The sequence below is a fragment of the Zonotrichia leucophrys genome, chromosome 19, assembly GCF_028769735.1.
Source record: "Zonotrichia leucophrys gambelii isolate GWCS_2022_RI chromosome 19, RI_Zleu_2.0, whole genome shotgun sequence".
NCBI lineage: Eukaryota > Metazoa > Chordata > Aves > Passeriformes > Passerellidae > Zonotrichia > Zonotrichia leucophrys.
This window is the reverse complement of record NC_088188.1, coordinates 1,079,435-1,106,101: the sequence shown is the minus strand read 5'-3', so window position 1 is coordinate 1,106,101 and position 26,667 is coordinate 1,079,435. Positions and strand designations below refer to the sequence as shown.

At 51.5% G+C, this 26,667-nt stretch overlaps 1 protein-coding gene across 3 annotated transcripts in view; it reads right to left on the bottom strand.

Moving 5' to 3' along the window:
* CALN1 (calneuron 1) overlaps window positions 1-26,667 on the bottom strand; it is a 169,075-nt gene that overhangs the window by 98,804 nt on the left and 43,604 nt on the right. For 2 of the 3 annotated variants that reach the window (XM_064729090.1, XM_064729089.1), the window contains exon 2: window positions 22,981-23,105. In XM_064729090.1, coding sequence (XP_064585160.1) covers window positions 22,981-23,098 — 118 coding nt within the window. In that variant the 5' untranslated portion in view covers window positions 23,099-23,105. The remainder of the gene's footprint in view (window positions 1-22,980; window positions 23,106-26,667) is intronic. The other variant, XM_064729088.1, reaches the window with a different exon arrangement.

The window sequence follows — 26,667 nt, the reverse complement described above, 5'->3', positions numbered from 1 at the left end:
TTCCACCAAAATCTGAAATGAAAACTGAAATTAAAACTGGGCTAACATCTCCCTCCATCTCTTTCCTGCATCCTCAGGTTTCCTGTTGGTTTTCCTGGATTTTCTGGGCTGGGCTCCCACAGAGTCCCTGCATGATGAGCAGTGGGAGGAGAAGGCAACTGGGACCAGTCTGAAACCCACAGAGAGTTCTGGGCCTCTCATAATCCTGCCCTAAAGGTTGAACTCTTCCCAAGCCTTTAGACTGTGGCATCCACACCTGGGGAGCGTTCCTGGGAAGCTCTGGCTGCCCTTGGATCACTGGCAGTGCCCAAGGCCAGGCTGGACAGGGCTTGGAGCAGCCTGGGACAGTGGGAGGTGTCCTTGGTGGCACTGGATGGGCTTTAAAGTCCTTCCAGGCCAACCCATGCTGAAATTATGTGATCTTTGTGACAAGTGTCCCCCCTGGGTTGTCCCAGAGATCCCCAGGGCAGCAGGGGCCTGCTGGGACAGTTTTCCACCTGGGGATCCCAACCTTTGCTGAGCCACAGACAAGGGAACAAATCTGGGCCCCCTTTGTGCCAGGCTGGGCCATTTGAACCATGAGCTCTGCTGCTTTCTTTGGGCACACCCAGCCCTGTGGCAAGGTTGTAATTCCAGCCATGCTCAGATTCCAGCACTGAGGAGGCTCCAAGGGAACCTCAGGGACTTCCTGGTGCCCAGGGAGGGCAGAGCCAGGAGCACAGGGTGCCACGCTGCTCTTCATTGGGAAGCTTCAGAAATTAATTGGAGTACAAAGTCAGGTCTAATTGATGTTTGTATTGATTGAACTGCTCCAAGTCTTAATTTTGGTTGTAAAACTTCCTTTAAAACAGAGCCATTTATAATTAAGACAGGATCTGTAATTAATGGAGTTTTACACTCATAAAACTGCCTCTCTCATCAGTCTAAATTAAACTCCACATGAAAGTTGGAGCAAATTAAATACAGTAGATGCCAAAACTACTTTCTCTGAACTCTTTGCTATTCTTATTCATGTCAAAACAGAAGAGATGTGAAGGTGTGGAAAAGTGTTGGAAATCCATGTTCGGAGAGGAGACAGAGGGAAGGACACCATGGTCTGTGCCCACCCCGTGCAGGGTGAGCACAGGGACATCCCCATCACCCTCCACACGAGGCAGGAGCCACTTCCCACATTCCAGCTGGAAAATCAATACGTTCATATTTAAAAATTAACATTTTGCTCCTCTTGCACCATTCTAACAAAGAAACCTGCCTGGAAAGGTGTTTTGTTCCACCAGAGTCACACGAGGTCACCACAGCCAAGGGGAGGGGTGCCAGAGGTTCCCTTCACATGCCAGGGGTTATTTAAAACAAGGGTTAATTAAAACAAAAGTTAATTAAAACAAGGGTTAATAAAAACAAGGGTGAAGATGGGCCTGGCCATGCCCCCAAGTGCCCACTGATGAAACTCCCCAGCTCTGGTAACAGTGGTTGACCAAATGACTCTTCCCAGCCTGATCCACTGGAAATCTTTCCAGCCATCAACCACAATATTTACACAGCCCAGACAATTCTGAGCTCGTGGCAAGAAAATAAATCATCGTGGACATATGTACAGAGCTCCAAATTCCCCAATAAATCTGTTTGCCATGTTTGTCTCATCCATATCTAGGTAATTAGTAATTCCCTGCTTTAAATGCCCCCATTTAATTGGGATTGCTGTTTTAGTGGAATATCGTTTCCTTTTCCCAAAAGGGCCATTGCTATTTTTGTACCATAGGCTTTTTCCTGACTGCCACATTCTGCTCTCCCCACTCAAATTAAAAAAGTCACTGCAGCCCTCAGCAAGTATTTATGGCTCAAAGATTCCTACACACATCCCTGAGCTGCCACCCAGAGAGCTCCTCACAGCTGCCCAGAGTTACCCAGGGCTGTCCCACGGAGCTCCAGGCTCCAGCTGGAGCCCAGGCTGCTCAGCAGCTGTGGGAACCCAGAATGTCCCTCTGGCTGTCCTGAGCAGCCCAGACCCTGCCAGGGGGCTCAGAGACCCTGGCACAGAGCCCAGAACACCTGTGGGTTTGATTATGACCTATGGAGCAAATTACCAACCTTAGATGAAGGTCAGCAAGCCACAACAGTTTAGGTGGAATATTAGTGAAGTTATCACAGGGTGGAAAAGTAGATTTTGGGGTTTTGGGTATGAAGGCTCAGGAGGCAAGATGGAGGGATCTGGGTGTGTCCAACTTTTCTCCTTCTTCTTGGCCTCCATCTTCTGCTGTGATATTGGCACTTACAGATTGGTTTAGAGTAGAAGCTCACTGTCTAACATAGGTGATAGGTATTGGAAAGTAACTGTAAACATTGTACACGTAGTTTTTAGTATAAAGACATAACACCACCCTGGGGACAGGGAGAATGCCTTGGACTGTCTTGCTGAGCTGACCTCTGCAGGACAGATAAATTTTTTTTTATAGATAAGATACAATAAACAACCTTGAGACCAAGAACTGAAGAGCTCTGACTCCTTCTTCAAGCTCCAGGCTGGGAAAAGAAACTTCTGAGCTTTTCTCGAGTCACTCTGACAAGCTACAGACCCCAACAAGCAGCTGCTGTGAGGAGCTGCTCAGGCACTGCCTGTCCCAGTGCCACCCTTTGGGATGCCCAGCTGTCCCCTGGGCAGCAGCAGTCAGGGGTTAGGGGCTGGGAAGGGTGAAAGTTGGACAGGAAAGTCCCACAGCTATGTGTGCTTGGCAGGAAGATCTCTGAATGCAGAACCTGAGAATGGAATAGAGATGGAAGCAAGTTTTGATACAGAAGAAAAGAATTGCTGAGCCAGTCTTAGATAACTAAGAATTCAATGGGCATGTTAGTTGGAAAGAGGTTTTATGGCTTAGAGCAAAGGATAAACCCATCTCAAACAAAAGATGTTTTTACCAAGCAAAAAGATTCCACAGGCAAACAAGACTGCCGATGTTGCAAGTAGAAAAAGGTTTTCAAAAAGGTTTTCAAAAAGGTTTTCAGGTTTTCAAAAAGTCTTTCAGAATTTTGCGCTGCAAGAAAACCAAAAAAACAACTTCTAGCTTAAACTGTAACTACTAATTTTTAGTGATTGGACAACAGTGACATGAATATGGTAATTACAGTAGTTATGATAGGCTGTAGGTCAAAGTTAAGGTATAGATTGGTTCTACTGTATGAAGATGCTCAGCAAAGAAAAGTCTATAATGCATTGGAACCAAAACCAAAGGGTCTCCAGGGCTGCCTGCAGCTGGAGCTGACAGCTGTGGGCACAACCTGGGCTGCTGTAACACCTTGGGTACAACAAACTGCATTTTGTATACGATAAACTGCATTTTGTATGCAATAAACTGCATTTTGTATACAATAAACTGCATTTTGGAGAGCTGCCTGGAGTCCCACATCTCTCATTCAGGATCTTACCCTTAGAGAAGGCTCAAGGAATGCTCTGGGTGAGGAACTCTGGCCAGTGCCACACCAGGGTTTGTCCCCTCCCTGGGGCAGGGTTTGGCCCAGCTGCCCCTGAACAGTCACAGCCAGAGCAGAGCTGGGGCTGATGGAGGGGGAGGAGGTGCCTTCCTGAAAGGGTAGGAGGGAGATGCCCAAGCAGCACCAAACCCCTTTGTTTGATCTGTTTTAGACAAACCCAGAGGGGTCTGTGGCCCTCCTGCCTCAGAGCCTCCCTTTCCAGCCCATTCTCTTCATTTCTGCTGCCCTCATCCCATCAAAGCCTCACAGGCCTCAGGAGCAGGAGAGGTAAGGGAATGCAGAGAGTTGATTATTAATGAAGCACATCAGTTCTATACTGGTAATTACCCAAAGGGCCAGGTTCAAAGAGCCTCTCTCTGTTCCAGCACTGATTCCCAGCCCAGCCCCTCTCACAGCCAGGCGCACACCAGTGACAAACTGGGCTGGCACTGGGTGTGTGCCTAGGGGCTGAGACCTGCTCAGCCTGCAGAGGCAGGGTGGCACAGTGAGCTGTGCTCATGGGCAGCTGCACCCCAGAAACCCCCAGGAGGGGATGAGATATCCAATCTTCCAGCACCCAGAAAGGGGAAACTTTCTCTAGGAGCTGATCCCTAAAAGGTTTCTATTAGAATGAGAAATAGACTCTAAGGACACCAGCAGTTGTCTGACTCCTTCAGTGCCAGCCCAGCTCCATGGATGGGAATTTCCCTGCCTCCATCACTGGGATCAGGATTCACATTTGGGAAATTCTGCACTTTTTACTTGGGAGCTGTGAGAGTCTGTCCGAAATACCCCTCATCTGCCTCACGATTGTTATTGGGGAGACCACCAAAAAAACAAAACCCCGCATGTCTGCTGATCCTGTAGGGGGAAAGTCATGTGCCTGAGGCCTGAAAGCATTGCTAAGTTATTGTTTTCACAGGTGTTGTTTGCTGTATGCTACACTGAGCTCACAGGGCACCCTGCCCTTTTGCACAACAGCTCTGGAATCCTCCCCACCTCTCGGCCTGGCTGGTTTGACTTTGGGTTGTCCCCGAAGAAGACCCCTCTTGCCGTCTTAACCACTGTACAGACAAGTAGAGATGTAAGAAGCCTCTTCATCAAGGGGCCCAGACATGAAATCCCTGTGTGAGAAGGCCCCTCTCACCTTGCAGAGACTGAGACTGAAACCCCCAACTCAGGGGAGGTGTACAGGGGGGAAGGAAAGCTGCCCAAAGCAAGATGGATGTTACAGGTGCAGGCAGTGGGCCACGAAAACAATGGGTCTCACCTGCTGCCTAACTGGGACTGTGTGTACCCTTATTCTTCCCCCCTGAAGATACAATAAACTACCTTTGCTTCAATTGCAAAATCCATCCCCCTTCCCCCATTGAAAAAGAGTATAACTGGGGTCCAGATGAACTGTGCCTCTGAGATCTCCCTGGACGTGGCCTGGTGAGCTCCACTGGCTGGGTCCCAAAGGACTCTGCAGTACCACGTTTGGTAGCTATAACCCATTCTTCTTCCTCCCTCTTTTCCCTTATTTTCTCCTTTTTTCCCCGGTTCCCTCCCCAGCAACGCATTTTGCTGTAGTTATTTCAATAAAGGTGCATTTGTTTTGGTTATTACTGCAAATCCCCTGTGCTGTGTCAGTTTTTTGCACTCTGAGATCACCCCAGGAACCATCATGAACCCTGTTTGTAAGGATAGATCATGACAGGAGCCACTGAGACCCTCCCCAAGCTCAGCTCTTCCCTTGGTTGAGCAAAGACACCAACCCTGCTCCTCCTGAGGAACATCCCATGGGAGCTTCTCCATGCACAGGAGCTCCAGGGATGTGCCACCTTTGGCTTCAAGCACTGCTGGGATGGAGGTTCAGGAGCTGTCAACACATCATCAGGAGACCTTTCACCTGCCACACCTGTTTCCAGCCCAAATTTGTGGCTGAGAAGCTGAAATAATCACCCTAAACAGCTGAAGGCAGCAGCTTCAGCTCTCTGTTCTTGCAGATAGCCCTCAGCAGGGACATCCCCAGAGCAGAAGGATTTAGCCCTTCCCCACAGCAATGGCCATGAGGTGTCCCTCAGGCTCAGGTGGCACCAGGTGACACCCAGGTGTCACCCAGCCAAGAGCCCTGGCCTGCTGCTCTCTTACAGGGGAAATAGACTGAACCCTTCAATCATTTAAAAACTCCTCTCCAAACCCCCCGGAGCTGCTGAGCAGCAGCTCCAGAAGTGAGAGCTGCTGTCTGATCCCATCTCCTTCTGCCAGGCCTGGAGGGACACCTCAGCCTTACTCTAATGATGGGAGCAGCAAAAATCAAAGCACATCTCCTTATCCAAGAAGGAAAAAAGCTGATTGGAAATGCCAGAGCCAGTGCAGGACAGCAGGCAACCTGAGAAGCCAGACTCCCCCTCCAGAGCCCTGGATTTTTTTACCACTCTTGATTTGCCATTTCCTCAGCTCAGACATTCCAGCCTCTCCTTGTGAAAAGTGAGAGCCAGACAAAAGGGAGGATGGGGAATCCAGCAAAGGAAAGCTGTGCAGAAATGAGCTGAATGAACCCTGAAGAAGCCATCAGCTCCATCAACTCAGGCCTTCCCAGAAAGAGGTAGGGAGGGTCCCTCCTGCAGCCCAGCCAAGCCAAACCCTGGGGATTTTCACTGCTGGGCTGGAATGGCCATTCCTGGGCTTGGCCAGAGCCTGGGCTGGCTCCTGGGAGCTCTTCAGGGAGCAGGAAAAGCACCTGGGCAGGACCCTGAGGACACAGGGGTGGCTCAGGTGTGACCCAGCGTCCTGGTTTGAGAGGAAGTGAGTTTTTTGGGATGCTATGGTCCTGGGGCTCCTCTGCCAGCATGGGAGGAATCTGCCCTCTGTCCACCCCGCAATCCCTGCCCATCCATGCACTACCTGCCCACTCAGCCCATCCCCATGCTCTATCCCTGCCCATCCCTGCCCATCCACCATGCCTCCTGTCCCCCTGCCCATCCTGCCCATCCTGCACATCCCTGCCCATCCTGCACATCCTGCCCATCTCTGCCCATCCATCCCATCCCTGCCCATCCCTGCCCACCCTGCCCACCCCTGCCCATCCATCCATCCCTGCCATCCCTGTCCATCCCTGCCCATCCCAGCCCATCCCTGGCCGTGCTCTTGTGCCCCTGGCTGGGACAGAACCATCCCAGGCCCTGTGCGTCCTGCAGAGCTCTCCCCAAAGCAGATCCAGCCTCTCCTGACACCTCATCAGCTCCCAGCCCATGTCCAGGCTGCAAGGAAATGCTTGGATTTGCTCTTTCTGTAGAAGCTGGAGGCTGGCCAGCCAAAATCTGCACGTTTGCCACACCTCCTGGGCAGAACTGAGTGAAAAAGCTCAGACTCAAAATGAAACACTTCCAATTCATGGCAGAAAAATGCAAAAATTCAAATGTGTTGATTTGGCTCAGATTAAAAATAATAGAAGAAAGTAAGTGTATCCATTTACTTTAAAACTCCAATAAAGTGCACAATCCCCTATTTGCAGAGCTGCACTGGGCGGCAGGGCCTGTCCTGGGGCTGTGAACTCTCCCTGCAGTCCCTGAGAAACAGATTTGTACAATCTGGGACCTTGTTACTCCTGTGCTCCAGAGAGGGAACCTCAGCCCAGCTCATTCCACTTTCCCCAGGAGCAGAGCAGGACTGTGGTGGTGTTTGCAGGGTCCCAGGACGAGGGAAGAGATGAGAATCTTGACTGCATGTTTCAGAAGGCTGATTTATTAGTTTATGATACATATTATATTAAAAGAAAATTATATGTTAAAACTATACTAAAGAATAGAAGGAAAGGAAAGGAAAGGAAAGGAAAGGAAAGGAAAGGAAAGGAAAGGAAAGGAAAGGAAAGGAAAGGAAAGGAAAGGAAAGGAAAGGAAAGGAAAGGAAAGGAAAGGAAAGGAAAGGAAATGATTATAAAATCTTGTGACTGACCAGACTCCCAACACAGCTGGGCTGTGATTGGCCATTAATTAGAAACAACCGACATGAGACCAATCACAGATGCACCTGTTGCATTCCACAGCGGCAGATAATTATTGTTTTTCTTTTCTTCTGAGGCTTTTCAGCTTCTCAGGAGAAAAAATCCCGGCAAAAGGATTTTTCAGAAAATATGTCTGTGACACAGGACAGACCATCCAGCTGTCTCTATTTTCTCCTTTTCTCTCCTGCAGCACTGGAATCACATTTCCAAAGCAGTGACCAAGCTGCACGGAGTGCTGGGCAGTGCCTCCCTCAGAGACACTCAGAGCTGCGCTGTGAGGAACCCGACAAAGGAGGAATGATGAGGAGGACTCCACTGATCCCAGAAGGCAAATTAATTACTTTATTATACTATATTAATTAATTACTTTATTATACTGTATTATTCTGTACATCTAAACTGAACCTGCCAAGCACCCAACCCTGCACACACTGTCCTGAGTCTCGTGACCGTCACCCAACAGTCCCAACACACACATGTCACAGACATCTTTTATGAAAAATCCTTTCCTTAGGATTTTTTCTCCTTAGAAGCTGAGAGATCTCAGAAACAAAATGCAAACAATGATTATCTGCTGCTGTGGAATGCAACAGGTGCATCTGGGATTGGGTTGTTTCTAATTAATGGCCAATCACAGTCAGCTGGCTCAGACTCTCTGGTCAGTCACAAGATTTTATTATAATTTTCCATTCCATTCTCTTTCTTTGCTAACTTTCTGATGAAATCCTTTCTTCTATTCTTTAGTGTAGTTTTAGTATATAATTTTCTTTTAATATAATATATATAATAAAATAATAAATCAGCCTTCTGAAACAGGGAGTCAAGATTCTCATCTCTTCCCTCATCCTGGGGATCCTCAAACACCACACACACACACACACACACACACCCCTGTCCCTGACAGGCCAAGGAAACCCCATCACTGTGGGTAAACAATCTCCATGTTACATTCTACTTTGGCACAAACACAGGCACAGCAAATGAGATAAGAATTGTTTTTCCTTTCTCTGAGGTTCAGAGAATGCAAAACCCAGAAATATTCTTGGGAAGAATTGTGCCTTGCTTTTCTCTGTGAAGAGAAATGTGGGGCTACACACGCTGGCAAAAGCAGCTCCCATTCCAAAGGCAGAAATTTCTGTGTCCCTGCCCAGCACAATCCTCTCCTCACGTGCCAATGGGAGGAATTCCTGAGCACAAAACTGCTCCAAGGCTCTTGTACCTCTGGGAAGTAGCAGCAATTCCCATCAGTTCCAGAGCCCCTCCCTGCCTGTGAAAAGTGCATATGATATGGCTGCACGCAGATATTTACTGTATTTATTTTGTTGTATTGATTAGTAGTGCTCTATTAACATTTTAATAGTATAGTAAATGTAGTTTTGTAGCTAAAAGATAACTTTTGTAGTTAAAATAGGAACTATGTATGTGGGATAATTTTTTAAGAAAGGAGTGAGGTACTCACACCAGATAGCAGCCACAGGACACCTGAATCTTTCAGAGAAAGAGAATTTATTGCTCCATTATCAGAAGAAACGAACTTCTTCTCACCTTGCTCAGCCATGAAGATGCAGTCTGGATTCAGAGGCAGAAGCTGACACTGCCCAGACAGAATCCTGTGTTTGAATGGAATTTATGCATCATGTATGAGGTGTATGAATATGCAACAGGCTGTTGCTTTTAAGGGTTAATCCTCTGTTAACGTGGGTCCTTTTTTGGGCTTATTTTGCCCAGAAAGAGGTACCCAGACTGTCCCTAACTCTTTTTTTCTATTGTCTCATATTGTCCTAATCTGAATTGTCCAAATTATTATTACTCTAATTATATTGCTAATTTATAACCATTTTATTATCATTAAACTTATAAATTTTTAAATAAACAAGTGATTGGTGTTTTTCACACTGCCCCTGCTTGCCCAGGGCTGTTCACACAATCTCACGCCCTGGATTAGATTTTGTTGAAAGGAAAATAATGAGATTTGTGTTTCCTCACAAATTAAAAAGAAATTGCCCAAAAGAATAATCCTAAAGTACAAAATACTGCCTCATCCCAGATGTTTCTAATAGGCTTGTGTTCTAATGGCTTATTTAGAGAGACTTTTCCTAAATGACATCTTAATGATGTGCATTCAGGACCATGAGACACAAATATAATTCACTACCAAAGCTTGGGGCTTTTCTTTCTTTTGTCATTTCTTTTCCCCCAGAATTGTTATCAAAATAAAGGAGACATTTTCAGAAAGCCTTTGTGCTGTTCTGCACTAGTAAAGAGTGCAAATTCCAAATGTGAATGGTTTTGGAGCTTTTTTTCATGCTCTTCCTTGGCTCTGGCTGCCTGTGGCCCTTGAGCAGCTCCCAGCTTGTCCAGCCCATCCCAGTTCCAGCCAGGTTTGGCTCCCAGCTGCTTTTCCCCACTGGTGAATGTGCCAGGACTGCAGCCCTGGGCACTGAGCCCACCATCTCCTGCCCTGTCACTCTGAGTGCTGCTCCATGTGATGCTCATGAGGGCCCTGCTGCTGCCCCAGCACTGCCACTGTCCCTCCCTTTTGTCCCTCCCAGCTGGGCCCAGGCCACAAGAGCTCCATGGAGGGGGGTGAACAGGAGACCAAGGCAGACAGAGAGGTCCTGGCTCAGCTCGTGCCCCAAACCCCTCCTGGACAATGCCCCAGAGAGGCCCTGGCCAGCCCTCCCTGCCCAGCATCCCCCAGCCAGGAGGGAGGGCAGGACCTGGGGCTGAGCTCAGCCTGCCAAAACCACGGCTCAGCCTCAACTCATTTCATTTGGAGAGAGAGCAACACCTGAGCCAGGCTGGCACCAGCCCTGGGAGCTGCAGTGCTCTCACCCTGCAGTGACTGAGGGCTCCCAGAGCGTTCCAAAACTGCAGCTCCTGCTTGGCCCTGGGAGCTCTGCTGCTCTCCCTGTGGCCCTGGGCATTGTCTGTGTCCCTGGGCATTGTCCATGCCCATGAACATTCCCTGTGCCCATGAACATTGTCTGTGCTCCTGGGCATTGTCTGTGCCCCTGGGCATTCCCTGTGTCCCTGAACATTCCCCGTGCCCCTGGGCATTCCCTGTGTCCCTGAACAATCCCTGTGCCTCTGGGCATTCCCTGTACCCATGAACATTCCCTGTGCCCCTGGACATTGTCTCTGCTCCTGGGCATTCCCTGTGCCCCTGGACATTCCCTGTGCCCCTGGGCATTGTCTGTGCCCATGAACACTCCCTGTGCCACTGGGCACTCCCTGTGTTCCTGTTCCCTCCTGGTACCAGGGTTAGATCAGGCAGCAGAAGGGGCTCAGCCCTCCTGTTCCTCACTGCTCTTCCCAGAGCATCCTTGTCCCTCACAGCCCTGTGGGGGCCCTGCAGCCCTGCCCAGCCCTGGCTGCACCAGGGTCCTGGCACAGGGGCACCCTATGGATGGGTGTCCAAGGCTTCCAAGGGCTCCTGCAGATCCACAGGAGATCAGAGGTGGGAGACCAGCCCTGCCTGCTGGGCTCCTGCTCCAGCCCTGGCCCCTGGGCCCATCTGCCTGCAAGGTGTGGGGTCCAGGGACAGCTGGACAGGGCTCTGGAACAGCAAATCCAAGACTGGAGGCAGCAGCTCCTCTCAGCTCCTCCCCAGCTCCAAATCCTCTGCTCCCTCCCACCCATCCTGCCCCATCCCCTGGGGCACAGCTCCATCCCCATGGGCCATGCTCCATCCCCCCTGTTCCTCCTCTCCTGCCTCCCCCAGCGCTGCCCTTTTGGGAACAAGCAGTTCAGATCCTGGGGCAGCATCCTTGCACAATCCAGCTCATGACCCCAGCCCTGGCACCTCTTCCCTTCTGAGCTGAGCTGAGGAGACTCAGGAGCCACGGCTGGGCAAGGGGAAATGGCAAACACAGGAGTCCAACCAGGAGAGGACACCCAGATTTCATTCCAGCCAGAGCAGAGGACACCCAGGATTGATCCAGCCAGAGCAGAGGACACCCAGGTTTGATTCAGCCAGAGGAGAGGACACCCAGGATTGATTCCAGTCAGAGGACACCCACGTTTGATCCAGCCAGAGCACAGGACACCCAGGATTGACCCACCCAGAGGAAAGGACATCCAGTTTAATTCCAGTCAGAGCAGAGGACACCCAGGTTTGATTCCAGTCAGAGGACACCCAGGTTTCATTCCCAGTTTGCTGACACCCCTCTGCTGGCTCCACACCCTGCTCACTGTGCCAGGGCCTGGCCTCAGGACAGGAAAGGCACTTTGTGGCCCACAGGGACATGGGGACAGGACTGCAGTGTCCCCAGCAGAACCCTGGGGGGATGGACGTTCCCTGGAGCAGCAGGGCTGGGATCCTGCAGTGCCAGGGGCTCTGTCCCCACCCCAAACCAGGAGCACCAGCCTGGACACCTGGGGCTGATTCTCTGCTCCAGTGGCATCACCTGGAGAAAGCCCTGCAAAGGCACCAGTGAGACCCTCTCAGTCACTGGGATTCTGTGCCTGCCACTGCCTCAGGACCTGGTGCCACCCCCGTGTCACCAGCAGGGACCACAGAGACACTGGGGAGTCCAGGCAAAGCCACTGCTGGTGGGGAGCAGCAGCCACAGAGGGGCTCTGGCAGCTCCCAAGGCTGGGACAGCTTCGCCCCCTCCCCAAATCTCAGTAAACCGAGGCACAGGGACATCAGTGACAGCCAAAAGATCCCAGTGAAGGATGAGCAGGGATCTGTCCTTCTGCTTCTACAGTGTACACCCAACCCCTGAACCCCTTATTTAGGGGAAAACCTATTTCTGAATGCTCCCCTGTGCAGATCAGTGGGGTTTTGCAGGGGTTTGTGCCTTGGGGAGGAGGCTGCCCTCAGGATTCTGGGCTGGGTGTTGGGGAAGATGAAACAGGAAAGCCTTAGAAATATGATTGTCTGAAAAAAGATTTTGAGACTATAGAAACTATATAAAATATATTTTGAGAATATAGAAACTATAAAGAATATAGAAATAAGTGAGATTGAAATGAAAGCAAACTTTGAGATACCTCAGTTACTGAACAACTGGAAAACAATGGTGTGGCCAGCTGAAGGTGATCCCCTTTTGATGGAACAACACCCTCTGCTTGCAGACAGGCCCAAGGGTCAGAGCAGACCCTACAGCTTGGCAGAAGGGGCCCAAAGAGGAGTTTTTAGGGTTTAAAATGTAACACAGGATGGTAATGTAATGATTCTTATATGCTGTATGTAAATGCTGTAGGATTTGTATCTTGTATTAGATTGGTCAGTGAGAATGAAAATATTCAACACAGAAGATTTATGGTATTGTAACGGGAACTTCGCTCTCTTAGTGCTTTTGCTCTCTTCCCCTCTCATCCTCTCTGCCCCTCTCTCCCTCGCTTTGGGGCCTGCTCTGAGCTGTGTTTGGCAGCTCCCAGCAGGGCCCTGCCCCCAGGCCCTTTGCAATGAACCCCAAGTTCCTGACCTGGCTGCAGAGATCTCTGCTCCCCATCCATCCCCACAGTCCTACCCCTGATGCTCCCACAGCTGGGCTTGGTTACAGCTCATGTGCTGAAGTGGATGTCACCTCCTGGCTGGAATCCCTGTCCCCACAGCCCCAGGGACACCTGGCACTGCACTGCCCCACCAGCCCAGCACCAGGACCCCCTCCGGGCCCTGCAGGGTTCTGAATCAGGGTAATTAAAGATGGATCTGCAAATGCCAGCCCTGAGACCCTGTCTGAGTGGGCAGAGCCCTGCAGCCCCACGGGCCCCTCTGCCCACCCAGGGCTGCCCTGCTGGGACGCCCCAGAGCCCTCCTGTGCAGCTTGGGCAGCCCCTGTCCAGCCTCCCTGAGCTCCTGAGCACTGAGAGAGGCCCCAGGAACTGAAATAAAGCGTGAGCCATTAGCTCAGCACTCAGTGCCACCAAGGGATGCCTAAATCCAGGGAAAAGGGCAGGTTTGTGCCTCTGCCTGTGCACTTAAATGGGAAGAAATGGCTTTTCAGAGGGATTTTTGTTGGAATTCAGGACATCCCTGCCAGGGGGCTGAGACCCTGGCACAGAGCCCAAGACTCCTGTGACTTTGATTATGACCCATGGAAAAAATTACCAGCCTTATATGAGGATCTGCAGGCCACGAAAGTTTAAGTAGAATAATAGTTAGTTTGTCAAAGGGTGAAAAATAGATTTTTTGGGGTTTTTAGAATGGGGATTACGGGGCAAGATGGAGGAATCTGGATGTGTTCTGTCCTTCTTCTTCTTGGCCTCCATCTTCTGCTGTGATGTTGGCACTTTTGGATTGGTTTAGAGTAGAAGCTCAGTGTCTAACATAGGTGATAGGTATTGGGAAGTTATGGTAAATATTGTATATGTAGTTTTTTAATATAAAAAGATAACACTGCCCAGGGGCAGGCAGAGTGCCTCTGTCTGACCTGCTGAACAGACCTCAGCTGGACAGGAGAAAGAATTTTATAGATAAGATACAATAAACAACCTTAAGAATGAGAATAGAAGAGTTCTGCCTCCTTCTTCAACTGCCAGCCTAGAAACAGAGACTTTCTAACACATCTCAAAGTCACTGTGACCAGCAGAAGTCCCAGGAGATTTTCAGCTGGGGACCAATGCTTGAGTCCCCAAGGCTGCTGTGGCTTCTACAGCACTGAGGCATCTCCAGGGCCTCTCTCCTGTGCCAGGATGGACAATTCCCACCTGATCCCCAGGAGAGGCCCCTTATGGGGTGGGAGGGATGTCCCACATCTGTTCTGTGGCACTGCCAGCCCTGCCCAGCCCCAAAAGCCTCAGCAGGAACTGATCCCTCCCTTTGCCAGGGAAAGATGCTCTGGACAGACTGACCCTATCCCAAGGGATCCCTGGGAGCTGGGCCAGCAGGAATTATGTGCACAATAGATAATGTGCAGGAATGATGTGTCTGGGACCTGGCTGGGTGTGCACAACACACCAACACCTCCCTGAATGCACAGCTCTGCCCCTCCTGCAAAATGGGGGACACAGAGGCACTCAGTCTCCAGGGAATGTCCAAGGAATGTCCAGGAAATGTCTAAGGAACGTGCAGGGAATGTCCAAGGAATGTCCACAGAATGTCCAGGGAATGTGCAGGGAATGTGCAGGGAATGGCCAGGGAGTGTCCAGGGAATGTCCAGGGCATGTGCAGGGAATGTCCAGGGAATGTCCAGGGAACATCCAAGGAATGTCCAGGGAATGTCCAGGGAATCTCCAGAGAATGTGCAAGGAACCTCCAGGGAATCACCAGGGACTGTCCCAGCTCTGGGCTGCAGGAGCCCTGTCCCAGGCAGTGCCCCAGCCCAGCAGAACCATAAGGCAGCAGGTGAGGATGAGGCCCCTGTTTGCATCCAGGAACACTTCCTGCAATAGCAGGGATTTGCTAAACCCAGCTTTAGCACCAGGGACTGAAGGACTTGTAAAATTAATGATCCAGCCTAGGAGCTTGCATCAAAAATTAAAAATCCCTATTAAAAATTGGATAAACGTGTCACAGCCAGATTGAAATGCCTGTCAGGGCAGTTAAGCTCCTGATGTGGATTTGCTCCATTCCTGTGGCCAGAGGGGACACAGCCACAGAAGCATCAGCCTGGCAGGATCCATGGAATGCCAGGGAGCACCTCTGCTCAGAGACACCCACAGCAGCCCAAAAGGAGCTGCACCCAGGCACTGTTTGGATCCCTCTCCCCAAATCCATCCTTTTCCAGCTCAAACAGGCTCCATCTCCACTACAGCAATCCAGGAGTCCTCCAGCCCTGCCCAAGGATATCTGAATATCCCCCCAGTAGCTCCTTGTCTCACCAGCCTGTTCCCAAACTGTGTCAGCAAAGCTGGAGCTCAAACCATCCCCTTAATTGTTGTCCAGATGGTGTCCCTGTCATTTTAATTTGTTGGCAGCCAATCCCATTTTATTTGTGCTCTCTTGCTGCAAGGACTCTTTCCTTGGAGCTGCTGCTGCTGCCTGTTCCTGCATTTTGGGGGCAGGGAGTGCAGGTGACAGGGACAGGGGCTGTGGGCAGGGGGAGCAGAGCCCTGAGCCCATGCTGGGCTTGTCCCCCTGGAAAATCAACCTGCCACAGTCCAGCCTCCTTGTGCAGGGCTTGGGGTGTAAAGGAGAATGGAAATGCTTCTTGTTCTGGGAGTACAAGAAGTATTTCCATTCCAAAATAAGGAGTGGAGGGTGGCAGAAAGCTTTGGGTGGGGGAAGCTTTCTGCCACCCTCCTGCTGAGAAGCTCCAGAGCTCAGAGCTCATCCCCTGTTGGGGAAGATGAGACAAGAAAGCCTTATCAATATGATTGCCTGGCAAAAGATGTTGAGAATATAGAAACTATAAGCAATATTGAAATGAAAGCAAGCTTTGAGATACCTCAGTTACTGAACAGCTGGAAAACAATGGTGTGGCCAGCTGAAGGTGATCCCCTTTTGATGGAACAACACCCTCTGCTTGCAGACAGGCCCAAGGGTCAGAGCAGACCCTACAGCTTGGCAGAGGGGCCCAAAGAGGAGTTTTTAGGGTTTAAAATGTAACACAGTATGGTAATGTACTGATTCTTATAGGCTGTATGTAAATGCTGTAGGATTTGTATCTTGTACTAGATTGGTTAGTGAGAATGAAAATATTCAACACAGAAGAAGATTTATGGTATTGTAACGGGAACTTCGCTGTCTTACCCTTTTACTCTCTTTCCCTCTCTTCTCTCAGGCCTGCTCTGAGCTGTGTTTGGCAGCTCCCAGCAGGGCCCTGCACCCAGGCCCTTTGCAATAAACCCCAAGTTCCTGACCTGGCTGCAGAGATCTCTGCTCTCCATCCATCCCCACCATCCTACCCCAATGCTCCTACAATCCCCAGCCCCAGTGGTCCTGATGGCAAAGCAGCAGCTCAAACCCTCAGAGCCTGGGATTCCTCTGTAGCCCCCTGTGCTCCCACCCTTTGGCTGTGCACACACTGCCCTGCCTGTCTGGGCGGAACTCATGCCAATTCCAGGGACAAAGAGCTCTCCTGGAGGCTGAAGTAAGGTTGGTGGTGCTGAAAGTGTCTGTGGCACACAGGACCCCGCTGCCACAGGGAGCATTCCCAAAGGGAGCTCGGGACAATGGAGCTGTGCTGGGCAGGGCCTCCCCTCAGCAATGCTGGAGACTCCTGATGGGGCAGAGCACAGGGAATGACCCCAAAACCTCTGCCTTGGGGGATCCCTGCAGCCCCTCAGGGCTGAGCTGTCACAGCTCCAGGGACAGGGACTCACCCCATCCCCACCCAGGAACTGTCTGGAGCAAATGGGAACCTGCAGCCCAAGAATTCCTGCAGAATTCCCTGTGAGGGTGGGCAGGCCCTGGCACAGGGTGCCCAGAGCAGCTGGGGCTGCCCCTGGATCCCTGGCAGTGCCCAAGGCCAGGCTGGATGGGGCTTGGGGCACCCTGGGACAATGGGAGGTCTCCCTGCCATGGTGGGAGTGCACTGGATGGGCTTTGAGGTCCCTTCTACCTTAAACCTTTGTAGGATTCTGTGATCCTCAGAACATCAACACTGCACCAGATTTTATCATTTCCTTAGGGAGGCTGCTCCATACCTGGAACTCCCAAATCTCAAGGAAATTCACTCTGGAATTCCAAGCTGTAGCTGGAAAATTGGCAGAAGGAGCTCAGCAGAAGGGACAGACAGAGCTGCCCCTGGCCCCAGCAGCCTGGCCATGGTGCTGTTAGTTTGATATTCAGGAGCACAAAACCCCATCACAGCTCAGTAGCAGACAGAAATAATTCCATTTCCAGCCTCTCACAGCACAACACTGGGGATGAACCTCCCTTGGAAGAGCTCTGGGAAACAGCAAATGAGCTTTACACAGTCCCAGGCACTGCAGGAATGCTTGCAGGGCTTGCACTGAGCTCTTGGGGAGCTGGGCAGGGATCCATGGCCAGAGCATCTCCTAGCCCAGGACAATTTTTCCTTTTTTCTTTTCTTTTCCTTTTTTCCTTCTCCTTTCCTTTCCTTTCCTTTCCTTTCCTTTCCTTTCCTTTCCTTTCCTTTCCTTTCCTTTCCTTTCCTTTCCTTTTCCTTTCCTTCCTTTCCTTTCCCCTCCTTTTCCCCTTCCTTTCCCCTCCTTTTTCCCCTCTTTCCCTTTCCCCTTTCCCAGGTGTTTTCCCCTCCCTGAGCCCAGCAGGCTCAGCCTATTGCTCTCCATGACTCAGCCCTGACTAATGCCTCTCCCCTGGCTCTCCCCCTGCTCCTGTTGCCTGGATCCCACCTGGCACACAGAGATAACCACTCAATCCCTCAGGGGAGGCTGGAGGGACTCTGCCTGTCCCTTCCCCTCTCCCTCCTGTGCCCACCTGCAGGCTGGCAGTGCCAGGGAAGGCTCAGCCTCTGCAGAGGGGCAGGAGCTGGGGCACAGGGAACCTCACTGAGCCCTCCTGGGCACAGCACAGCCCCAGCTGTGAGCAGCCCCAGCCTCCTGGCTCACAGGGCTGTGCCAAACAACAGCCCCAGAGGAGCCTGGCTGGGGACAGAGCCCTGCAGGACACGGCCCCTCCCTGCCAGGGCCCCCAGCACCCAGGAGTGTCACCAGAAGTGTCACCACAGGAGGGTGACAGCCTGACCTGGGCTGGCTTTCAGAGGCTGGGGTAGGATGGCACAGCTGTGTTGGTGATTTTGGGCCATTTTACCCGGGGTGTGTGACCCCAGAGTGTCCCCAGAGTGACCCCAGAGTGTCCCCAGCCCTGCCCCCTGAGCCCCTCGGCCCTGCCTGGGTTACTGATCCCACTCCATGTAGGATTTAGCCAAGACCCCAAAATTCCCTCAGGAGCTGCTTCCAGTGACTCAGGAGCTGCTCAGGGATGTCTTCTCCAACCAGGAAAGAGAGACCAGCTGGGAGCTGCTGCCAGAGGGGAGGTGCTGGGAAGAAGCAGCAGGAATCAGGCACCTGCTGTGGTTTGTAATCCATGAGGATGGAGAAGCCTCCTGGTGAGGGAAGTCCCCACATTCCTGCCCTGTGTTCCTCCTGCAGCCCCTTTCCCTGGCCTGCTCTGCTCACACCTGCAGCTCAGCCAGGACAGCCCTGGCACTGCCACCCTCCTTGGGGGCTGTGCTGTGACCTTGGCACTCTGCACAGCTCCTGAAAGGTGCCTGTGCCCAGCTGGGGCTGGGCTCTGTCTCCAGCAGCACTGACACAGCCAGAGCACACAGCCTCAGGCTGCACCAAGGGAAACACAGGTTGGATATTAGGAAGAAGTCTTTCACAGAAAGGGTGACAAAGTTCTGGAATGTTCTGCCCAGGGAGGTGCTGGAGTCCCCATCCCTGGGTGTGTTTAACAAAGCCTGGATGTGGAATTAGCTGAGCTGTTGGGGCTGGGTTGGACTCTGTGATCTTTGAGGTCTCTTCCAACCTGGTCATTCTGTGATTCTGTACAAAGCCCAAAAATCTCCCCCAGTCTAGAAGAAACCCCACAGACACCCCAGCCCCACCTGAGGCAGGAGCTCCCTGGGTGAGGCAGCACTGCCCTGCAGCAACATCTCCTCCTGCTGATTCCCAAGGCACCTGGCTCAGGTGAGGATTTTTGGGATGCCTGCCTGGGCAAATGCTGCTGCCATGCTTCACATTTGGGTTTCTCTGCAAGGCCCCACTTGCATCTCCCCCAAGCCTGCTTATCATGCATGTGCCTCCCTTCAGGTGAGATTTGTCACATTCCCACTCTGGAAATGTTTTTCCCTCCTGACAATACCCTTTAGATAGTGCCTGTGGAGGTGGATGACTCAAGCTTGACATGATTATTTCCATCCAGCATTTTTTATTAAAAATACTCCTGGTGGTTCAGAACGTGAGGACAGGAGCTGCCTTGAAAGGGACGTGGAAAGCTCAGAGTCTGCACAAACTGTGCCATGATTTCATGTCAACCAACAAGAGCCAGAAAATCTGTGTAAAACAGCCCCTCCCAGCCCAAATTTATCCTTTCATGCATAGAAACTTCCAAGCACATGGCACTAACATCCACCCCAGACCCTTCCAGTCCCTCAGAGCCAGGTTATGGTGCTACTTCCAGACCTGGGCTGGCTATCAGAGGCAGGGTTAGGGTGGCACAGCTGTGTTGGTGATTTTACACAGGGTGTGTGACCCCAGAGTGTCCCCAGCCCATCTCCTGATCTCCCTGCTCCCCTCCAGCCCCAGCTGCAGCTGAATCAGGGAGAACTCCTGGCTATTCCCTGTGGGATGAGCTGGGAGCAGGGTCAGGCTGCAGCACCATCCTCTGCAGGATCCCAGAAACCCTTCCCAAGGGAACAGTGCTGACACACACACAGCCAGACACAGAAAAAACAGAAATGTGCTGGAAAGAACCCAACAGATCAGGCACTTGTTGGAGCCTTGAGTGCAGAGGAACATTATAGAAAATTCCCAGTGACTCCTCCAGCTCCAAACCTATCATAATTTAATCTGTGTGACTGGAATTTCTCAATAGGCTGGAACTCCCTCAGGACCAAAATCTCATTGAAAAAGAAACCAAGGAGAATTTTGGCATCTCTTCCCCAGCCTGGAAGATGAAATGCAAATCTGTTATTGGCATCGAGCTCTCACAGCTTGATCCATCCACAGAGCTCCAATAGCCTGACATTAACTTCTCAAGGAAGAACATTTTGTTACTCATCCTCAGACAGTTTATGCTTAAAGGCAGAAAGACTAATTCTGTTTGGGGTTTGGGCAGTGAACCTTCCCCAATTACCAGCACAGTCAGGCACTGATCTGGTATTAGAGACAAAACACAGGGAGATGGAGACTGCTGACTTCATTTTAAATATAAATTCCAGAGGCTGAACGCTGCTGGCACATGGAGAAGCATCTCCAGCTTCTCCTGCTGCCCTAGCTTTGAATCGATCTGGTGCCATGGCTTTGAATTGATCTGGTGCCATGCTGTGTGTGCAGGTGGAGATGAGCTGAGGTGGGGCTCGGAGCTGTCCCGGAGCTGGGACATCCTCACGGCAAAGGCACAAAGAGGGATATGGACAAGAATGGACCCTCATCCACATCCTCAGGCAAAGGCACAAGGAGGGGTGTGGACAAGAATGGACCCTCATTGGAGCCTGTGCTCGGCAGGCAGGGATAGATGGATGCTGAGGTGCAGAGCTGTGTCCGGGCTCCGGAGTGAGGGGACACAGCGATGCCCCTGCAGTGGGACACGGACTGGCCGCTCTCGGCTGCTCCTTCCCCAGGGCGGCTCCTCCGCATCCCATTTCCCTCATTTGCCGTTCATTACCGGCGGCGATCCGCGGCTCCGGAGCGCGGATGCTCCCGGGGCCGGGCCGGGCCAGGCTGGGCTGGGCTGGGCTGCAGCTCCTCCCGCGGGCAGAGCCGCGCCGGAGGCTGAGGGATCCGCTGGGATCGGGACAGCAGGGCAAGGATTGAGGCTGGATTCCCTTCCTTCACCCAGCCCAGCCCAGTTCCCTTTTCCGACCCAGCCCAGGCCGGTTCCCTTCTCAGACCCAGCCCAGCCCAGTTCTCTCAACCAGCTCAGCCCATTTCCCTCACCCAGCACAGCCCAGTTTTCTGACCCAGCTCAGCCCAGTTCCCCTCCCCTCTCTGACCCAGCCCAGCCCGGTTCCCTGACCCAGTCCAATCCAGTTCCTTTCCCTGACCCAGCCCAGCCCAGTTCTCTCACCTAGCACAGTCCATTTCCCTTCTCTGCCCCAACCCAGCCCAGTTCCCTTGTCCAGCCCAGTTTCCATGTGGATGGGACGGGGGAAGCAGAGCAGGAGCGAGCAGAACAAGGACGAGCATCCCCCGAGCATCCCCCGTGCCCTGCTCGGCCCTGCCAGGGCTTCCAGCCCCAGGGTCACGCGAAGCAGCTCCTGACACGTCTCTGCAAATCCAGCAGGCAATTCCAGCAGCCGTGCTTTTATGGGGACAGCACTGACAGAAAATCCTTGTTTCTGCAGGAGCTCCTTCTGCCTCAGTGTGCTCAGCAGCCCCCTGGCCCCACCCAGGACAGGGCAAAGCTGTGCCATGCTCTTGGCATCTCTGGGGTAAGGGGAGGTTGAGCCAGCTCAGCTCAGCTGAACTCAAACTTGCAAGCCAAGCTCCAGGCAAGAGAATGTCACCTTGGCAGTGCTGGGGCTCCTGGCTCTGGGCTGAGCTTCACTGAAGCGGTTTCTCAGGCTGTCTCTTACCTAAGCTGTGTCCTCACACCCTCACTGGGAAGAGGAAAACACTGTTGGTACCTGAGCTAAACTCATGTAAAGCTCACAAACCCAAATCCAGAGGCTCTGAGGTGGAAAGGCTGGGAAATGAAGGTTTGATTTACCAAACCACACAAGAAAAGGGACAGGGTAGTCAGAAATGTTGGCCTCCTGTTTCTCCAAAATGCCTCCAGCCTGTCCAGTTCCACTTTGCACCCTTCCCTTGATCCTTCCCTCAAGAAGTTCTCCATGGAGGCCCCTGATTGTGCCTATGGCTTGTACCAAGTGTCCACTGGAGAGCAGACCAAGAGCTACAATTCATTCCACAATACTCAACAACATTAATTATTTAACTCAGGTTAAGCCACAAATCCTCTACAAAAGAGACTTGAATCAGATGGGGACCTGAAGCTTTACCTGGCCACACATCCCAGGCCAGGGCAGAGAGGAATAACAGCAGCAGTTCCAGGGGGAATTATGGGATCCTCCAGGCAGCACATGTGGACACCCTTCCTGATGGCCCATGCCATACTAGGGCTGGTCTGTGCTCCCTACCACTGATCTGGAAAATGGAATTTTAAAGCTCTTTCCATCTTCTTAAGCCACAAGCGACCTCCTTGCACCTTCTTACACCGAGACATGGAGAGGAACCTCCCTTTGGGAAGGCCCCAAAGCAAATGAGACTTGGTGGGAAGGACAGACTTAGCTCTGCAGGGCCCCAGGGAAGGCTAAAGACACTTTTGAGGCAATATGACCATAAATTTTCTCATTTTTCCATAAAATGCAGGCTTAATGTTTCAAAAAGCTGCAGAAGGACAAAAGCTAAGACTAAAATCACTCCATAGCTCCCAGCACAGCTTTGGTCAGGGATGTTCTCTGTGTCTCTGATCTGCTGAGCCATCCCACTTCTTGTCACATTCATATTTCCTGAAAAATCCCTTTGCCCAGGATTTGTCTCCTGGGAAGCTGAGAAGACTCAGAGAAAAAGAAAAACAATTTTATCTCATTTGCTTCTCCTGTGTTGTGCTCATGTGGAATGGGTTTGGAGATTGTTTACCCACAGGTGATTGTTCCATTGCATTCTGCTGTGAGTTGTTTTCACTCTTTGGCCAATCAGGGCCAAGCTGTGTCGGGGCTATGAAGAGAGTCAGGAGTTTTCATTATTATCTTTTTAGCATTCTGTAAGTATCCTTTCTGTATTCTTTAGTATAGTATAGTTTAGCATTCTTTATATAATATAGTATCATAAAATAATAAATTAGCCTGCAAGAACATGGAGTCAGATTCATCATTCCTTCCTGCCATGGGGGTCCCTGCAGATACAATCACTTCCCAGCTGCCTCCTTGCACCAGGGGAAGGTGCAGTGAGCCCATCCCATCCCATCCAGCCCCACTCACCATCCAGCTCCTCCACAGAGATGTTGGCCAGCTGCTCGCTGTCGCTGCCGGCCGAGAGCGAGCGGTTCAGGTAATTGCCCTTGTACAACAAGCCAGCTGTCACATGGTGGAATGGCATCTTCTCCCTGCCACCAAAACAGGAAAAGAGAGGGGCATTGTGGTTATCTGCCTTTGTGTCATGGGATGCAGCAAAGGCTGGAGGGACGAGGGGCTGTGTTGGGACCCAGGACGTTGCTCTGGCTGCACTGGGTGATTTGAGACCCTGGCACAGAGTCACAAACACCTGTGCCTTCAATTTTAACCCATAGAAACAATTACCAACTTTGTGTGAAGATTCCCAAGCCACAAGGGTTTGAATAGAATGTTAGTGAATTTATCACAGGGTGAAAAAGTAGAATTTTGGGGATTTAGGATGGGGGTTCAAGAGGCAAGATGGAGGAATCTGGGCATGTCCTGTCCTTCTTCTTTCTTTTTGTCCTCCATCTTCTGCCTTGATGGTGACACTTCTGGATTGGTTTAGAGTAGAGACAGACTGTCTAACATAGGTGATAGGTATTGGAAAATTATTGTAAATAAAGTACACACAGTTCTTAGTATAAAAAGCCAACACCACCCCAAGGGCAGGGACTGTGCCACAACCCGACCTGCTGGACAGATCTCAGCAGGTCAGAGACAGAATGGAACAGATCAGAGAAAATAAAAAACCTTGAAAAGCAGAGCTGAGGAATCTCAACTTTGGTCACAGGGCTGGGAAAAAGACACTTTGATACCTGGGAGTCATTTCAGCAACACCAAAGCTGAGGGGGCTGGAGCAGCAGCCCAGGTGGGTGTGAGAAGGGTGGGCTGAGCTCAGAGCAGGGCTCTGAGGCTGAAGGAACAAACAGCAAAGCAGCTGCAGCCTCTGGCTGCTGGAGAGGAGTGAGGGGAGCCAGAGCAGTGGAGCCTTAGGGAAACAGGATTGCCCAGCACTGAGCCTGTAGAGATCAGCCTTGGTAATGATTACAGACAGCACTGGGCCCTGCACTGACCTGCAGGGAACAGGTTACAGCACTGTGGAGTGTTTGGGTTGGAGAGGACCCCAAACCCCCTCCTGAACCACCTCTGCATGGACAGGGACAGCTTCCACTGTCCCAGAGTGATCCAAGCCCCAGTGCCCAGCCTGGCCTTGGGCACTGCCGGGGATGCAGGGGCAGCCCCAGGTGCTGCCCAGCACAACTTCCAAAGGCAGGGAAGGGTCTGGAACCCCTGAGACCCCTCCTGGAGCACGCAGCCCCCTCAGAGGGCCCATCCAACCCCCTGAGCAAGGGGTTTGTCACTGCAGGGCCCTCTGAGAGCAGAACATCCACACTGGAGCAGGGCCCCACAGAGAACACTCCCATCTCCCTGTCTGAGCGCTGAGGAGAAATCCCTCTGCATGGGAGGCTGGGCAGGGAGGTGTTTGCCAACCCCACAGGTGCCAGCCCAGGGCAGGGCAGGCACTGCCAGGCAGGAGTGGGAATTGCTGTCAGCAGCACTCACCCTGTGATTTAGGAGGCACGAGGAGCAGGCGAGTTTGCCAAAGCCAATTGAAATATTAAGAGGAAGATTTCTCATGCCCGGGGCTGGATTCAATCAGCACAAGCTCATCCCGGGCCCATTGTGCTTTGGGCTGCGCATTTGCAGCAGAAATAAATCAGCAGAGCCACCCAGAGCTGGCCAGGGCCTGCCTGGGCCTGGGAGAGGCTCTGGGAGGCCTCAGGGCCCTCAGTGCCCAGGGCAGGGGGTGCTCAGAGCCCACCCTCAGCTCTGTGCCCAGGAGGAGCTGCCAGCTCTGCACCAGCATGGTCTGGCTGTGCCACAGCCCATAACCCAAATATCAGACAGTGCAGATGGAGTCAGTGGGAACCAAAGCCTCCCTGCTCCCTGGGCTGGGCAGAGCTTAGAGAGACCCCAGGAGCAAAACAGCTTGGAGGGAAGCACAGAGGGAGAGCAGGAGGCTCCCCCTGCACTGCTCAGCACGCTCCAGGAATCTCCCTGGCAGTAATTATGTAAATAAATCCTAATCGTAGTTTTAAGTATTTTTATTTGGGAGCCAGCTTGCTCCAGCAGCACATCAGAAACGTAAACAAGGGGTTCTGTTTCATTAAGCACATCTGTAATTTCCCAGCCCTTACCAATTCATGGGTTTTACTCTGAGGCGTTGCTCCCTCTGGTACCTGCTCAGCACTGAAATGGGAATTTTACCTGGCCAAGAGACACGCAGAGGCAATGCCAGCTCTGCTCTCACTGCAGAGACACTTCCAGCCCTTTGCACCACCTTCACTTGATCCCAGCCCCACCACAAACCATTCAGGCAGTGACCAGCTCCTGTTTGCTCTGGACAATCACCCCCATGGTAAGCACAGAGCTGGAAGGGACCCACGAGGGTCATAGATTCCACTCTTGGACAGCCCCAAGAAGCACTAAAAGAAATTACACTGAATTTTCAAATCACTTGACAGGAGTTCTGTTGTAGACATCTTTTATGAAAAATCCTGTCCTTGGGATTTTTCCTCCTGAGAAGGTGGGGGGCCTCAGGAACAAAATGCAAACAATGGTTATCTGCTGCTGTGGAATGCAACAGGTGCATCTGGGATTGGCCCATGTTGGATGTTTGTAATTAATGGCCAATCACAGTCAGCTGGCTTGGACAGAGAGCCGAGCCACAAACCATTGTTATGATTCTTTGCTATTCTATTCTTAGCCAGCCTTCTGATGAAACTTTTTCTTCTATTCTTTTAGTATAGTTTTAATGTAATGTATATCATAAAATAGTAAATCAAGCCTTCTGAAACATGGAGTCAGATCCTCATCTCTTCCCTCATCCTGGGACCCCTGTAAACACGGTCACAGTGTTCCAGTGTCCCCCTGGGCTGAGCTTGCCCTGCACACTCAGTGAGCCCATGGGGTTGGGCTCTGGCATCCCTGGTGAAGGAAACCCCAGCCCTGCACTCCCTCAGATGGAATAGCAGCTCACCATGGATTTAAAGCATTCCTAAAATCACTTTCACAGCCTTGGCTCCTACAACCATTTAAAAAACTGACAATGCCTCTCCCCTGAGGGCTGAAGAGCTGAAAATCAGCTCCTACCTGGATCCTGTGGTGTGTTTTAGTGCTGGAGGAGAGCCATGATACCCTGGAGTGAGAAATCCTGGATTAAATTCTCCTGCCCAGATATATTAGGGTATAAAGCTGTAACATAATTCAGCAGAAACCCTGCAGAGCCCCTGGAATCCAGCACCTCTCAGCTCTAACAGGGGACGCTCCAAGGGTCCCCAGAGGTCCACAGGGATGTGGAGCTGTGCCTCAGGAGCACTCAGCACCCTCAAACAGGAACCTGCAGCCAAAGCCAAGCCTGAAATGGGGAGAAAACAGCAAAAAGGGGCCCAGGAGGGGCAGGTGGGAGAGAGCTCCAAAGCACCGGGAAGGGAAAGCCCTTGGGGTGGTGTCACAGACATCTTTTATGAAAAATATTTTGTTTAGGATTTTTCCTGTTAAGAAGCTGGGAGGCCTCAGGAACAAAATGTAAACAATGATTATCAGCTGCTGTGGAATGCAACAGGTGCATCTGGGATTGGTCTCATAGAGTTGTTTTTAATTAATGGCCAATCACAGTCAGCTGGCTCGGACTCTGTCTGAGACACAAGCTTTTGTTATTATTCTTTCTTT